We start from the raw sequence: 17,652 nt of genomic DNA, 5'->3' as shown, positions 1-17,652 counted from the left end.
TTGAATACCATTCCGTATCAGGACAGTAGGATATTTATAATAATTTAACTGTACCTGCCGATGGTCATTTAGGTTATTTCCAGTATTTTGCTATAACAAGCATTTCTGCAGTCAATATCTTACTACAGTCATCTCTGGCAGCTCACTGTTCATTTTCTTTATCCATTTTTCTATTGAATACTTATTTTTATGTACTAAGGAAATTCGTTCTTAGACTGATACGGGTGTTTTATCAGTCTGTTTTATGGAACCTTGGCTTGGAACTCTGCTAGAAAGGTCTAGCTAGAAAGGTCATTCTTCCCCACTCCACACAGACTCATAAACAAATGTTCCTGGGGCGCCTGGGTGGCTCAGTGGGTTAAAGCCTCTGCCTTTGGCTCAGATCATGATCCCATGGTCCTGGGATCAAGCCCCACATCGGGCTCTCTGCTCAGCGGGGAACCTGCTTCCCTTCATCTCTCTCTCTCTCTGTGTGCCTCTCTGCCTACTTGTGATCTCTGTCTGTCAAATAAATAAATAAAATCTTTTAAAAAAACAACAAATGTTCAGAACAGTATTATCTGTAACAGTCAAAAACTGGAAAATAATCCAATATCCATCAACAGGTGAAATCTCAAAATAATTATCCCAAATGAAAGAATCCAGCATCCACCCTTCCCACCACCCACCTATACTTTTTGTATGTGTTTTATACATAGAAAATGTCATTCTGAATGATTCTGTTTATATAACATCCTACAAAATGCAAATCAGTTTATTGTGATAAGAAGCAGATGAATGGTTTGTTACCTGAAGACAGGGCTGAGAGGAAGGGAAAGATGGATTACGATGAGGAAACCTTTGTAGGGGCTGGCTATGTTCATTATCTTGGTTGTGGTTGTGGCTTCGCAGTTGTATTCACGTGTCAAAACTCAAACTGCACAACTCTTATATGTGCAGTTATCATAGAATTATATCTCAAAGTTGTTAAAAATAAAAAACAAACAAACTGGAAATTGCAAAGAACCAAGAATATCCCATACCCACTTGAAGAATAAGGAGGGATAACTTGCTATACCAGCTCTCAGTACTTGTCATACAACCTCTGTTATGAAGACAGTGTGGTGCTGGCACAGGGATAAGCGAACAGACCCCAGAAGAGCTCTGTGAAACATTCTCGATATACAGACACTTGATTAATGACACAGGTGGCATTCCACAGTAGGAAAGGATGTGCTTTTCAATAAAAACCTCTCAGTCAACTAGGTAACTGTACTGAAAAAAATGAAACTAGCCTCTCTTTCATACTATGTGTGAACTTCAATTCCAACTAGATTTAAACATAAATGTAAAAGGTAAAATAATAAAGTTTTTAGAAAAATGATCTTCATGACTTTGGGGTAGAAAAATTGTGTCAACTGTGTCAAGAACTAAGACACATTACTCATAAAGTTTACATTTCACATTGGTTCTCCTATCAAAAGGGCATAGAAGGCAGCTTGAAGGGACTCCCATTGGCTAAGTGAGGACAATTTGAACATGAAAACAAATGCTAGAAATTGATTAGAAACACGTAAGTAGAACAGGAAATCCAGGAACCCACAATAATAACAAGTTCATGAAATAAACAAGTGCCCAAGGAAGCAGGGCTCTTCCTTAGCGTAGGATGCCAACTGATATGAAGCAAATGGTAGAGCTGGTAAATGCCAATTTTGTAGAAATTGGTTTAGACAAATATCCTCAATAGATGCAAAATCAAGGAGAAAAAGTATAATGTCAAGTCGCATCCTTGCATGGTGTCTATCTCCCCATAAGTATTAATCAGTTACAAAAGGAAAAACAATAAATACACAGCAGAGAAACCAGACAACACCTTGAACAGTGATCAAATATCATGGATGAGGGGCAAATGGCCATCACTTGTCTCTAGATGTGATCATCTGAGCAGGATAGATCACTTACATAGTAGACACACTGGGATAACTACTCTGAATCTAATCATGAGGAAACATGAGATAAATACAACTGAGGAACAATCTCATAATTTGTTTTGTAGCCTTTGAAAATGTCAGTATCATGACAAAGTCTGAAGAACTGTTGCAGATTAAAGGAAGATTAATAGGATATGGTAACTAAGTGCAGTATATGATTCCCAAATGGATCCTTTAATGGAAGAAAAAAAATATTATAAAGGACATTATTGGGACAACTGACCAAACAGAATCTGAATGGTAGAAGAGATTAAAGTATTATATAGGATAGATTATACACTGAACACACATAAAACAAGTCTTAATAAATTTAAAAAATGACAAAAACAGCTTGAATGGTTTCAATCACAATGAGATGAAACCAGGAATAGAACTGGAAAATTCAAATATGTAGAAATTAAACATCACACTCCTTAAAATAAAAAAACAAACAAAACACTGTGATAAAGACAAAAGTCAAGTGAAACTGGAAAATTAACTTAAGACAAATGAAAGTAAAAACACAGCATATAAAAACTTATCTGATACAATAAAAGCAGAGCTAAGAGGGGAAGTTATAGCTGTAAACACACTAGGAAAGAAGAAAGATCCCAAATACCCTAACTTTATACCTTAAGAAAAAAAAAAACCACCTGAACCTAAAGTTAGCAGAAAGAAGAAAATAAAGATCAGAGCAGAGCATGAGAAAATAGAAAAGCAAGATATAACACACATGTACACACACACACCCCTCAATGGAACCAAAAGTTCATTCTTCAAAAGGATTAGCAAAGCTGACGTATCTTTTGCTGGATGGACTAAGAAAGAGAGAGCCAAAGGACTAAAATAAATGAAAATAGGGACATTACTGCCAACTCTACAAAAAATAAAAAGGATAAGAGTACTACAAACAATTCCACACCAAATTGGATAACCCAGATGAAATGAACAATTCTTAAAATAACAACCTATAAGACTAATCAGTAACACAGGGCTTTACCAGTGCATTTTACCAAACATTTCAAGAAGAATTAAATATCAATTCCTCTCAAACTCTTCCAAAAAAATTAGAGGATGAAACACTTTCTAAGGCCCACCATTACCTTAATGCCAAAGCCAGACAATAGAAGAAAGCTACAGATCAATATCGCATATAAATATTGATGCAAAAATATTCATGTTACTGGCAAACCTAACCCAACATTTTAAAAGAATTACACAGCAAGACCAAATGGAATTTCTACCTGACTTTTAAGAATGGCTCACTGCAGAGATATCAATGTAAAAATACTTCAATAAACAAAGGGAAGAAAATTACATGATCATCTCAATCGATGCAGAAAAAGTATCTGACAAAATTCAACATCCTAGCATGATAAAAATACTCAGAAAACTAGAAATAGAAAACATAGTAAAGGCAATTTATGAAAAACCCACAGCTAGTATCATACTCTGTGGTGAAAAACTGAAAGCTTTTCTTCTAAGTTCAGCTAAGAAGGCAAGGATCCTCATTTTCACCACTTCTAGTCCTAGCCAGAGCAATTAGGCAAGGAAAAAAAAAAAAGAAAAGACCTGCAAATCAGAAATGATGATGTAAAAAAAAATCTGTCTGCAGATGACATGATTTTATATATAGAAAACCCTAAAGAATCCACAGGGGCAAAAAAAAAAAAAAAAAAAAAAAAATTAATCAAAGTTGCTGCATACAAAAAATTAGCTACATTTCAGACACCCTCTCGGTTGCCTGAATTGCTTAGACTCAAGGAGGGCTATTAGGTCTGGGTCCAGAGTCATTATTTCAGAGTAAGATGAAAAAGGAGGCAACAACCACTGCCATTTAATGCATAGCTAAGAGTGGAGGTTTGGTTACATCTAAATTCAAAAGCAAACTGGAAATTACATTCAACCACTTTTTTTTTTTTTTTTTAAGTCAGAAACAGGAGTCCAAGATGGTGGAGGAGTAGGAGACCTTAATTTCATCTGGTCCCAGAAATTCAGCTAGATAGCTATCATAGCATTCTGAACATCTGTGAACTCAACCAAAGTTCTAAGAAAAGAATTGCTGCAACTCTACAAATAGGAAAGCAACCACTTTCTGCAAGGTGTGGAGAAGTGAATCTGAGGCAATATACAGGAAGATAGATGGGAGGGAGAAGAAGGGAACTTCCATCAGTCAGCTCCTGGCAAGTGGTAGAGCAGCAGAGCACAAAACTGGAACTTTTAGAAGTCTGCTCCGCTGAGGGACATCGCTCAGACAGCGGGGGGTGGGTAGAACCCCCACTGGGACAGTGTGGTCTCAGATCCTTGGGTCACAGGAAGACCAGGGGTGCCTGAATGAAGCAGGCACCAGAGTGGGGAAGCCAGCCGCAAACAGTGAGCCCAGAAGTAGGCTCTCAGCTTGGGGTTACCATAAACCATGAACCCCAGCACATATGGGTGACTAGTCTCTAAGCAGGGGCCCAACCAGCAGCAGAACAGATGACTCCCCCTTCCTCGCCTGGGAGGTGCAGCATAGGAGCATGCCACAGGAATCTGCAGGGTTTGGAGACCCAAAGCAGGGTCATGTGCCAGAAACAGAAACACTCAGTCACAGGCCAGGTGAGCATGGAGTGTATCTGGAGACTAAGGAGACAGGAGTGACTGACGGCTTTTTGCTGAGGACTCATTGAGGAGTGGGGCTCCGAGCTTTTGGCTCTAGGGCCAGAGATGGGGAAGCAACCATTTTCATTCTCATCCTCTAAGCTATACAGAAAGGCTTCAGGGAACAAAAGCCACATAAAGCAAATTTAAGAAACAAAACGGTGGATCATAGGGCAAGAGAGGAAAAAATAAAACAAGATGAAACTAGATAGGAAGACAAACGAGACTCCTAATCACAGGAAACAAACTGAGGGTTGCTGAAGGCAAGGGTGGTAGGGGGATGGGGTAACTAGGGGATGGACATTAAGGAGGGCACATGATGTAAGGAACACTGGGTGAACCACAGACCTGTACTCTGAAACCAATAATACATTATATGTTAATTAACTGAACTTAAATTTTTAAAAATATCAAAAAAACACTTTTAAACCACCTGTGTGTGTGTTTTTTTTTTTAAAGGCACTGAATTGACTTAAGTATTCTGTCACTGTTGGCTAGCAGTTTTCTTAGGTCTAATTTGGGTCACTAATTCGGCTCACCAAATCATGCTGTATCTTGACATGGCAGGGGCCATGGCAGGGGCCAAGGCAGATGCCCCAAAATGGGCAACTTTGACATGAAGATTATTTTAAGATAAAAAGCAATCAATATCCAGCAGATTCAGGAAAAGCTCTTTACCTTCCCTACAACTGCCTGAAAAGAATTTAGATAGAGGACCTGCTTCAGAAAGATAGCTATCCCAATGGAAAACTACATTATACCACGAACTAGGTATGGTAGACAGGGAGGAACCTAAAAAGGCCTATTTGCTCAAAGTCTTCAATGTCCCATTGTTTCTGAGTGGCCCAGCAAACATTTGTTTACCAAACATTTACTCTTTTTCATCTTCCTGCTCCTTAGCTCAGGACTACAAATATACCTCATTCTGCCTATTTTTAAAATTTCCATGTCTGTGTAGATTCTCTGGAGGTACGAAATTAAATTTGATTTTCTCCTGCTTTAAAAAAAATTAGCTGCATTTTTATAGAGCAACAAACAATATGGAAAGGAAATTACAAAAATAATTTCATTTATAATAGCTTCTAAAAGAATAAAGTACTTAGGAACGACTTAACTAAAAAGGCACAAGATTTGTACACTAAAAATTATAAAACATCACTGAAAGAAATTTAAAAATTCACAAATAAATAGAAAGACATCTCCTATTCATGGGATGAAAGACTCAATACTGTAAGATGTCAACACTACCAAAAACAATATACAGATTCAATGCCATCCCTATCAAAACCACAATGACTTTTTCTTACAGAAGGAGAAAAGTCCATCCTAAAATTGATGAGGAATCTCAGAGTACTCTGTATAATCAAAACAATCTTAAAGAAGAACAAAGTTGGAGGACTCACACTTTCTTGACTTCAAAACCAACTACAAAGCTACAGGAATCAAAACAGTGTGGTACTGGCAGGAAGGCACATAGACCAGTCAAAAAACAGAAAGCCCAGAAATGAGCCCTTATACAGATGCTCAAATGGTTTGGCAATGATACCTATACCATCCAGTGGAGAAAGGACAATCTTTTCAATGAATGGTGATGGAAAAATGGCATATTCACATGTAAAAGAATAAAGTTGGACTTTATGTTTTACCATATACAAAAATTAACTAAAAGGGACCAAAGGCCTACAAAGAAGAGCTAAAAGCATAACACTTAGGAAATGGGCAAAGTCTCATGACACTGGGAAATGGGCAAAGTCTCATGACATTGGATCTGGCAACGCTTCTTAGATACAGACAAAACTTCAGGGGCAACATAAGATAATAAAGCGGACTTAATCAAAATTACAATCTTGTGCAAAGGGCCCTACCAACAGAATGAAAAGGCAGCCCACAGAATGTGAGAAAATATCTGCAAATCACGTATCTGATAAGTAACTAATATCCAGAATACTTATTTTAAGTATTTATATACTTATTTTAAATATTGTAACTCGACAATAAAAAGTAATTCAAAAATTAACAGGGGCCTAAGCAACATTTTTCTAGATATATCTCCTCAGGCAAAAGAAACAAGAGCAAAAATAAACTATTGAGACTACATCAAAACAAAAAAAGGTTTTGCAAAGCAGAGGAAATGATAAAACAAAAAGGCAACATACTAAATGGGAGAAAATATTTACAAATGATGCATCTGATAAAGGGTTAATATCCAACACCAACAAAACTCAACACCAAAATAATCCCACTGAAAATGGGGAGAAAATATGAACAGACATTTCTCCAAAGAAGACATCCGGACGGCTAACAGAAACGTGAAAAGATGCTCAACATCACTATTCATCAGGGAAATGCAAATCAAAACCACAATGAAATGTTTCCTCATGGGGCGCCTGGGTGGCTCACTGGGTTGAGCCTCTGACTTTGGCTCAGATCATGATCCCAGGATTCTGGGATAGAGCCCCGCATTGGGCTGCTCATCAGGGAGCCTGCTTCCTCTTCTCTTTCTCTGCCTGCCTCTCTGCCTACTTGTAATCTCGGTCTGCCAAATAAATAAATAAATGAAATCTTTAAAAAAAAGGAAAAAAAAGAAATGTTGCCTCACACGTGTCAGAATGGCTGAAATCAAAAATACTCTAAGAAACAACAAGTGTTGGTAAGAATGTGGGAAAAAAAGGATTCTTCATGTACTGTTGGTGGCAATGCAAACTGGTGCAGCCACTGTGGAAAACAGTGGATGATGTTTCCTAAAAATTTTAAAGAGAAATAATACCTGACCCAGTAATTCTATTCTTAGATATATACCCCAAAGAACAAAAAGAGAATGCCACAGAAACAGTACAAAAACTTGTACATCAATATTTGTTGCAGTTTATTTGCAATAACCAAAAGCTGGAAACAGCTGGATTCCCTGGATGGTTCAGTCCACTAAGCATCTGCCTTTGGCTCAGGTCATGATCTCAGCATCCTGGGATCAGAGTTCCACGTTAGCTCTCCACTCAGTGGGGAGTCTGCTTGTCCCTCTCCCTCACCCCCTCCACCTGTGTGCTCTCCCTTGCTAATAAATAAAATCTTAAAGAAAAAAAGGGTGGCTCAGTGGGTTAAAACCTCTGCCTTTGGCTCAGGTCATGATCCCAAGGTCCTGGAATCGAGCCCCGCATCAGGCTTTCTGCTCAGCAGGGAGCCTGCTTCCCTTCCTCTCTCTGCCTACTTGTGATCTCTGTCTGTCAACTAAATAAATTTTTAAAAATCTTTAAAGAGAAAAAAAAAAGCAGCGGTGCTTTAGTGGCTCAGGTGGTTAAACATCTGCCTTCAGTTCAGGTCTCATGATCTCAGGGTCCTGGGATTGAGTCCCACATTGGGATCTCTGCTTAGCTGGGAGTCTGCTTCTCTTTCTCCCTCTCCCTCTTCCTGTTCTTTAATAAATGGATAAGATCTTTAGGGAAGAAAATTTAAAAAGATGGAAACAATTCAAGTGTTCACTGACACATGAATGGATATTTAAATGTGGCATATACATACAAAGGAATATTAACCAGCCTTTAAAAGATGGCAATTCTAACACATGTTACAACATGGACTAACTCTGAAGACATTAGGCTAAATGAAATAAGCCAGTCACAAACAGGCAGATACTATAAGATTCCAAAAATTCACAGAAAGAACAGTGTTAGGAGTAGTAGGGAATGGTAAGCTAGTGTTTAATAAGTAAAAAGTTTCAGCTGGGATAGATGAAAAATTTCTGGAAATTGCTGGTGGTGCCGGTATCACAAAAATGTGGATATACCTAATGCCATAGAACTGTAACTGAAATTTTCCATTTTTTACTTTTTTGTGTATATTTTACCACAATTTTTAAAGTACTACATCAGTGTTAAGCTTCCTGAATTTATTAACTAGTTGTGAAAGAAAATATCCTAATTCTTAAGAATTATATCCAGAAGCATTAAACAGTAAAGAAACATGATACATACAACCCACTCATGAATGGTTAATAATTCTGAAAATTTGGTTGCCTGGGTGGCTCAGTTGGTTAAGCATCTGCCTTTGGCTGAGGTCATGACCCCAGGGTCCTGGGATTAAACCTCACATAAAAATAAATAAATATATAATAGAATTCTGAAAATTCAAAATTCCAAAATAAAGACTTTTGAAACACTGTTCAAAAGGTAGCATTAAGAGGAGGAAAGCTGCAAATCACAGTGTGGGAGAAGGCAGCTGCAACATATAACTGATAAAGAACTTACATCCAGAATATAAAAAGAACTCCTAAAAATAAAAAAAAAAAACCCACAATTTTTAAAATGGGCAAAAGAGATGAACAGGCACACCACAAAAGAAGAAACATATGAAAAGGTGCTAAATCTCATTAGTCATGGAAATGCAATGAAAGATCATACCACATGCAAACTGGCATAATTAAATCATACTAATAAAAGTGCTGGCAAGGATGTGAAACAAGTTAAATTCTCACACACTGCAAATAGAAGTGTAAATTGCTCTACCGTCTTTAATGAACAGTTAGGCATTACCCTAAAAAGCTGAAGATATGTGCATCCTATGACATAACTATGCTCTTACCCTGAGAACCAGAAACCAAGGTACAGGTTTAAGAATGTTTAGATCACGGAGCACCTGGGTAGCTCAGTGGGCTAAAGCCTCTGCCTTGGGCTCGGGTCATGGTCCTGGGGTCCTGGGCTCAAGCCCCGTGTCGGGCTCTCTGCTTGGTGGGGAGCCTGCTTCCCCTCTCTCTCTGCCTGCCTCTCTGCCTGCTTGTGATCTCTCTCTCTCTGTGTGTGTCAAATAGATAAGTGGATAAATAAAATCTTTTAAAAAAATGTTTATATCAGCATCCACAGCAATGGCAAAAATCTTTAAACACAAAAGGTAGTAGAACGCATGAATATGTTAAGATAATTTACTACAGATTAAAATGAATGAACTATATTTACAGAGAACATGGATATATCTTAAAAACATAATGAGTCATAGTCACACACAAAAGAATGAACAAAAGAATGAATATTATATGATTTCATCTTATATTAAAAGTCAAAACAGGCAACAAACCACAACTTGTAACTATAAAGCAAAGCAAATACAGATGATTACCATAAAAGCTGAGATCACAAAGAATTCTGGACAGGATGAAAGGAGGCAATAGTGATTAGGAAAGGTAATAGGAGGAGGGCTCCTGAAGGTCATTTCTTGAACTCAGTATTATTTACATTGATTTGCACTTAATAATTGTCAAACTTACGTATTTTACGTACTTCCCTGAGTATGAGACAATTAACAGTGCTTAAAAAAATTTAAATTAAGTGGGAGAGAGGCAAAGACAGAATCAGGGAGACAAATTAGGATTCTGCAATAATCCAGGTGGGATGCTTGAATTAATATGGTAGCAGTGTAAGTAGTAAGACATACGAAGCAATATAATTTTAGATTACATTCTAAAGTAGAATGAATATGACTTGGAACTGAACTTGGCACGTGACAGAAAAAGAGGAGTTAAAATGGTGCAATGTTTTTTCACCTGGGCCACTGGAAGGCTGGACTTGCTCTTTATTGAGATGGGGAAGGCTGCAGGAAAGCAAGTTGGAAGAGGCTTGTAAGAGACCAAAACCTATGAAGTTTGAGATACCACTGAAGGCCAAATGGAAACACTGGTAGGTACCCAAATGGGTAATCCTAGAGTTCAGGAGTATTCCATCCGGAAGACACAGATTTGAGAGCTGTCAGCAAAGAGCTGAATATTTAAAGTTTGGAGATGGGATAAAAATCAGCCAGGGAAGGAGAGAAGAGCTAGAAGAAGAAATCCAAGAATTACGGTGCTTCCAAGTTTCAGAGGAAGGAATGATCAGCTAAGTAAAATGCTGAAAGGTCAAGTAAGATGATGACTGAGAAATGTCAACCGGAATTTAGTAATGCTGGAACCTTTGAGGTCTTTGATACAAAAAACTGACATTATGGGTTACGCTGAATAGAATAATATCCATTTCATCAGAAACTAAATATTTGAGTATATTCACATCTATTTCTCAATTCTATTCTGTTCTCCTGGTCTATTTATTTATAAATTAATGAACCAGTTTGTTATTTCACTTTATATTTTATCACCTAGCAGAGCATGCCACTCATTATTTCTTTTATGGAATATCTAGTCCTTTAAAAATCAGTCTGGTAGCATTTTTATTGCACTCTCATTAAACACATCAAATATTTAACATGTAGAATGATTAAGACCTGATGATTAGTTGTGGAGGACTAAAGAGGGGAGATGGCACTAATATGCAGATACTAAAAGTTCTGCAAGTGCAGAATGGGATTGCTTAGCACACTAACACATAACTAATAAAAAAGGACAAACACCAAAATCAGTAGCTTTCTCTACACGGAAAAAGGAAAAGAACGTCAGCCCATTCACAATAGCATCAGCATAATAAAATACTCCAAATGAATTTAACAAAGGAGGTGGGAAGATCTATACACTGAAAACTCTAAGATTTTGATGAAATATACTGAAGATTACAAAAATAAATGGAAGAGATCACATGTTCCTGGATAAGAGTATTATTAAAATGTCCATACTACCCAGAGCTATCTATAGATTCAATGCAATTCCTTTCAAAATTCCAATGACATTTTTGACAGAAATAGAAAAAAATAGTCTAAAATTTGTATAGTGGGGTGCCTGGGTGGCTCAGTGGGTTAAGCCTCTGTCTTTGGCTCAGGTCATGATCTCAGGGTCCTGGGATGGAGCCCTGCATGAGCTCTCTGCTCAGCCTCCCCTCAACCCCTGCCTGCCTCTCTGCCTCCTTGTGATCTCTGTCTGTCAAATAAATAAATAAATAAATCTTTTTTTTTAAGTCTTTTAAAAAAATAAAATAAAATAAAATTTGTATAGAACCACAAAAGACCCCAAATAACAAAAACAATTCTGGCAAAGACAATTAAAGTTAGAGGCACCATATTTTTGGATTTCAAACTATTCTACAAAGTTATAGTAATCTTTTAAACAGTATAGTATTGGCATAAAAACATACTTGCAAACCAATAGAACAGAATCAAGAGCCCAGAGGCAAACCCTCATATATACTACCAACTAATATTCGACAAAAGAGCCAAGAATAGTCAATGAGGAAAAGCTAAGGATCTTCAATAAATGATTTTGGGGGTGCCTGGCTGGCTCAGTTGGTTAAGCATCTGCCTTCAGCTCAGGTCATGGTCCCAGAGTCCTAGGATCAAGTCCTGCATTGGGCTCCCTGCTCAGTGGGTAGTCTGCTTCTCCCTCTACTCCTCCCCTTTGCCTGTGATCTCTCTTTCTCTCTCTTTTAAGCTTTCTATCTCTCTCTCAAATAAATAAAATCTTAAATAAATAAATTAAATTTAAACAAATGATTTTGGGAAATCTGGATCTCTACAGGCAGAAGAATGCAATTACACCCATATATTCAACTGGTCACAAAAGTTAACTCAAATGGATTAAAGGCTTAAAGACCTGAAACCATAAAAGTCTTAAAAGAAAACATGGCAGAGGATACCTAGGTGGCTCAGTCGACTAAGCGTCTGACTTCAGCTCAGGTCATGATCCTAGGGTGCGGGGATCGAGCCCCACATAAGGCTCCTGGTTCAGCAGGAGCCTGCTTCTCTGTCTCCTTCTGCCCCTCCCGTGCTTGTGCATGCTTCTTTGCTCATTCTGTCTCTCTCTATCACTCTCAAATAAATAAAATCTTCAAAACCAACTTTTTTTAATTTAAAAAAAGAAAACATAGGGAACAATTTTATGGATACAACACCAAAAGCAGAAGGAACAAAAGCAAAACTTAACAAGTAGGACATCAAACTGAAAAGCTTCTGCATGGCAAAAGATAAATCAACAAAATATAAAGGCAGCCTACTGAATGAGAGAAAATATTTGCAAATCATATATCTGAAAAGGGATTAATATCAAAAATATTTAAAGAACACCTACAACTCAGTAAAAACTACAGCAGAAATCTAAAATGGTAATTATGTGAAATGAAAAATGTATTTTTTTTAAAGATTTTATTTATTTATTTGACAGACAGAGATCACAAGCAGGCAGAGAGGCAGGCAGAGAGAGAAAGAGAGAGAAGGAAGCAGGCTCTCCACTGGGCAGGGCGTCTGATGCGGGGCTTGATCCCAACACCCTGGGATCATGACCTGAGCTGAAGGCAGAGGCTTTAACCCACTGAGCCACCCAGGCGCCCGTGAAATGAAAAATGTATTAACTAACCTTATTGTGATAAACATTTCACAATATACGTATATATAAGGATATCACATTGTACACTTTAAACTTACACATGCTATATGACAATTGTACCAATAAAGCTAGAAAAAAAAATTTTAATGAACAGAGGACCTCAACAGACATTTTTCCAAGGAAGACATACAAATGGTCAACATCACTAATCATCTGGGAAATGTAAATCAAAACCAAAAGGAGGTGCCACCTCAGCCTGTTAGAATGGTGATTATCAAAAAGACAAGAATAGCTGTTAGCAAGATTGTGGAGGAAAGGGAACCCTTGTGTACCATTGATGGGAATGTAAATTGATACAGCCACTATGGAAAACATTAGGGAAGTTCCTCAAAAAATTAAAAATAGAATCACCAACAATTCTACTTTTGGATATATAGGCAAAGGAAACCATCAACAAAACTAAAAGACAGCCTACTAAATGGGAAAAGATATTTGAAAATGACATATCTGATAAAGGGTTAGTATCTCAAGTATAAAAGAACTGATACAACTCAACATCTCCAAAACAAATAACCCAAACAAAAAAATGGGCAGAAGACACAGACAGACATTTCTCCAAAGATGACATCCAGATGGCGGCTAACAGATAACATGAAAAGATGCTCAACATCACTCATCTTCAGGGAAATGCAAATCAAAACCACAATGAGAGTAGAGCTTAAATGTTCTCACCACAAAAAAGAAATGGTAATCATTTGAGATGTTGAAGGTGCCAGCTAACACTAGGGTTAGTGATGGACACCAAGAAGGCTGGAGAGGTGAGAAGAAATGCCAAGGACAACAGAGTGGAAGCAAAGGGAAACAAATGTTGCTAATACGCAGGCAAATGTGTGTTAAAGATCACTGGCAGTGACACAGAAAGCACTGGTGACCTTAAAAGAACCAGTTGTAGTAGAGCGAGGGGGGCAGAGCAAATTGGAATATGTTAAGGAGACGACAGGAAGATAGGACTAGGGCAACAGCCACAGGGAGATGCAGGGTAAGGGAGGGCTTTTGGGTTGTTTTGAAGATAGGAAATACCTAAATAGGGGTCAGTTCTGATGGGAGGACCCAGTACGAAGGTAGAGGCTAAAGATGACAGATGGAACAGAATGGAAAGGAGGAAGCTGGCTACTGAAAAGGTGTGAAGAGTTGCAATACATGATATGCACAAATGTAGGAAGACGGGGAGAGATGGGGCTTAGCCAAAGGAATTGCCACCTCTGTTCCTGGCAGGAAGAAGAGGACTGGGTGAGCTCAGGTAGATGCTGATTGTGCAGGCAAGATAGAGGGAATTCTGCTTTGGTCAGGAAAGAGATGTGGTCATCTGAATTTTTAAAATCCATCCCTATTGAACATAAATATTGTTTTCAGTCTGTCTCTAAGAATAGAATACCTGGATCAAAGGGTAAGCACCTTTCATAATTTCTCAATTCTTACTGCCAAAATACCTCGAGAAAAGTATTTACATTCCTTCTATTTACAGTTTTCTCCTCATATTGGAGGACGATCTTTACCTCTCTCCCTCAAATCTGTCTTGACATTTATTGTTTGTTATTTTTTTTATTTATTTATTTATTTATTTGACAGGCAGAGATCACAAGTAGGCAGAGCAGCAGGCAGAGAGAAAGAGGAGAAAGCAGGCTCCACGCTGAGCAGAGAGCCCGATGCGGGGCTCGATCCCAGGACTCTGGGACCATGACCTGAGCCGAAGGCAGAGGCTTTAACCCACTGAGCCACCCAGGCACCCCTATTGTTTGTTATTATTAAATATATTTTATGAGGAAAAGACTAATTTTTTTAAAAGATATCAAGTTAAAGTAAATACCCATGTATAAGTGCAAGTAGGCCTCATTTAAAATTAGAAATCTCATTCTACTAGAATTGTGTTCTACAGATAAAGCACCTCTCAAAATGAAGTTAGAGTTCAGATTTACCATTACAGATGGTATGTAATGAAATGGCAAACAGCCGAAGAAATAAAGATGGGATATAGGAAACAACTTCACAATAAAGTAGATTACAGAAAAGACTTCCATGAAAAACATTTTCTTTCTTTTTAAGACAGGGAGAGAAAGTCGGGGGAGAAGTAGGCAAAGACAGAGGGAGAGGGGGAGAGAGAGAATCCTCAGCAGGCTCCATGCCCAGCACAGATTGTAACACAGGACTTGATCCCAAAACCCTGAAATCAAAACCTGAGCTGAAATCAAGAGTCAGGTGCTCAACCAACTGAGCCCCTCAAGCGCTTCCATGAGGAACTTTTTAATAGGATTTAGGAACCAATCACCCCTCTAGGCAGAAGATAGGATCCTTTGATTACTTAAGAATCATTTGCAATTCAAATCAACAAGTAAAACCACCCAACAATGAAGTACACAAGCACATTGTCACAGAAGTCCCATAAGCTACAGATTTCAGCCAAAACCTTCCCTCCACTAAGATCTTATCATTACCATGCTGAGAGCCGCAATAATGCAGGTAACCTAGATCTAGGTCAGGAACTATTTTTATTGCAGGTGAGTTACTACACAATTCTCAAAGGGCAGGAGAAGCAGGCCCTTCTTTCTTACCTTAACCATGAACGTGAAATCAGTCAGAGCAGGGGAATACACAGCCCCACCAGCGCACGGGCCCATGATCAGAGAAATCTGAGGGATGACTCCAGATGCCAGGACATTCCTCTGCCAAAAGAGAAAGGCAAGGCATGTGGTTACAGAGGTGTTCAAGGCACTACCTGCAGAAGATAAAGGCAGTTATAAAATTACATTTGGCTTTTAGTCACAGAAATTCTATGCTAGCGGCAAGAGACCTAATCAATACAGGTTCTCCCAAAATTATATATGCAGTTTCTCCTCATAACAGGTGGAACAGTTGGCTTATTACTTTTGGTGGCAAATACCCTCTCTCCTCTCCTTGGCAGTAATTTCCAGAAAGCTCCAACAGGGCATAAGCTCAGAGAGACTCTATTCACTCTTACCCCAGCCCCAAACACACGTCAGGTCCAGCACCCTTATCTGCATAAAGCTAGCTGAAAAGAATGAATGAAAACCTTAAGCAGAACATACAGGAGCCATGAGCTCTATTTAGAGTCCCTTCACACCTGCCACAGAGGGTACCCAGCAGTTACAAGGCAAGGCTAAGAGGCAGGTGCTACATTACTCTGAGTCTTCAATGTCTGCCCATGTCTAGGCAGGGCATATGGGGAAAGGAAGGTAGCAGGAGCCAGGAAGTCTCCATGGGGACAGAGGTATGTGAAGGCTCAAGCCCCAGGCCACCTCTTGGGAAAAAAGAAAAAAAAGAGGGGGGTGAGGTCTAGAGGACCCAGGCAAGATGATAAAGTCCAATGACTCCTTGCCCAACTCCTAACTCTTTTCCTTCGCCGGGTTATATCAGCGTAAGAGATGTTCACTTTTAGCCATTTCTTGGCTCTGAGCCCAATTTCTTTCTTTTTCTTTTTTTTTAAGATTTTTATTTATTCACTTGACAGATCACAAGTAGGCAGAGAGGCAGTCAGAGAGAGGGAGGGGAGGAAGCAGGCTCCCTGCTGAGCAGAAAGCCCAATGCGGGGCTCAATCCCAGGACCCTGAGATCATGGCCTGAGCCAAAGGCAGCGGCTTTAACCCACTGAGCCACCCAGGCGCCCCTCTGAGCCCAATTTCTACAAGTCATAGGACATAGCTGAGGACAGTACTAAAAGCCATCTACAGAGAAGATTCTGGGAAGATGGCAGAGTAGGAAACACCAGGAATCGGCCCTCACATGGACAACAACTGCACTGACATAATCTGATAAAATTTTCTGAAATTCTAGTCAACTGAAGGCTTCCAACTCCCAGTGGAAAATTTGGAGAATAATTTGGAGAAAAATTGTGCCTAATTTCAGTCTATTTTAGCTCTTAGCACAAGAGCCACTACTCATCTGCTGCTCGCTAGCCACAAAGCAGACAGCAGGCATGCCCTAGATTCCTGCAGCAGCTTACACAGGGCTTTCAGGAGCCAGTGTAGGTGAAAAGCACTCTGTCCTCCAAATATGAGGGATCACTTACTGCTGATTCTGGTTAAAGAGATGTAGTTAGAGAAATAGATGGCCATTGTTGTACTTCGTTACCCCACTGTTACAAGCCCCGGTCCCTCCAAGTCAGCATCACTAATCATTTGGTAAATACAAATCATAACCAGAATGAAGTAGCACAACACAAACACTGGGATGGCTACTACCAAACAGAAAACAAGTAATGTTGGTGAGGATGTGGAGAAATTGAACCCTTGCACACTACTACTCGGAATGTAAACTGGTACAGCCATTGTGGCAAACAGCACGGAGGTTCCTCAAAAATTTAAAAATTATCATGGAATCCAGAAATTTCACTTCTGGCAATATACCAAGAAGAATGAAACCCAAGATCTCAAAGAGATATCTGTACACCCACATTCAGAGGGAAATTACTCACAATAACTGAAACAGAAAGGAACCTAAGTGCCCATCAATGGATGAATGAATAAGCAAAATATGGCATGCATATATATATATATATATACAAATACACACACACATACATACACACACACACAGTGGAATATTACTTAGCCTCAAAAAAGAAAAACTTCCTGTCACATGCTACAACATGGATAAACCTTCAGGACATTAAGTGAAGTGAAATAAGCCATTCATAAAAACACAAATCAGTAAGATCCCAGGCAAGCTAGTACAGTCAATCTGGAAAACAGACTGGGGTTCCTCAAAGACACAAACATAGTGTTCTGAAGGGGCACCTATATTCCAATATTTATAGCAGCAATG

The 17,652-nt window shown here is 38.8% G+C and overlaps 1 protein-coding gene across 2 annotated transcripts in view; it reads right to left on the bottom strand.

Moving 5' to 3' along the window:
* The window catches only part of PCCB (propionyl-CoA carboxylase subunit beta), a 96,292-nt gene that overhangs the window by 51,947 nt on the left and 26,693 nt on the right, over nt 1-17,652 (bottom strand). For both annotated transcript variants that reach the window (XM_059162696.1, XM_059162697.1), the window contains one exon: nt 15,423-15,533. In XM_059162696.1, the coding sequence (XP_059018679.1) occupies nt 15,423-15,533 (111 nt within the window). The remainder of the gene's footprint in view (nt 1-15,422; nt 15,534-17,652) is intronic.

This window comes from Mustela lutreola, chromosome 2, assembly GCF_030435805.1.
Source record: "Mustela lutreola isolate mMusLut2 chromosome 2, mMusLut2.pri, whole genome shotgun sequence".
NCBI lineage: Eukaryota > Metazoa > Chordata > Mammalia > Carnivora > Mustelidae > Mustela > Mustela lutreola.
Note: the sequence above shows the minus strand (reverse complement) of the source record. Positions and strands in the feature narration are given on the sequence as shown.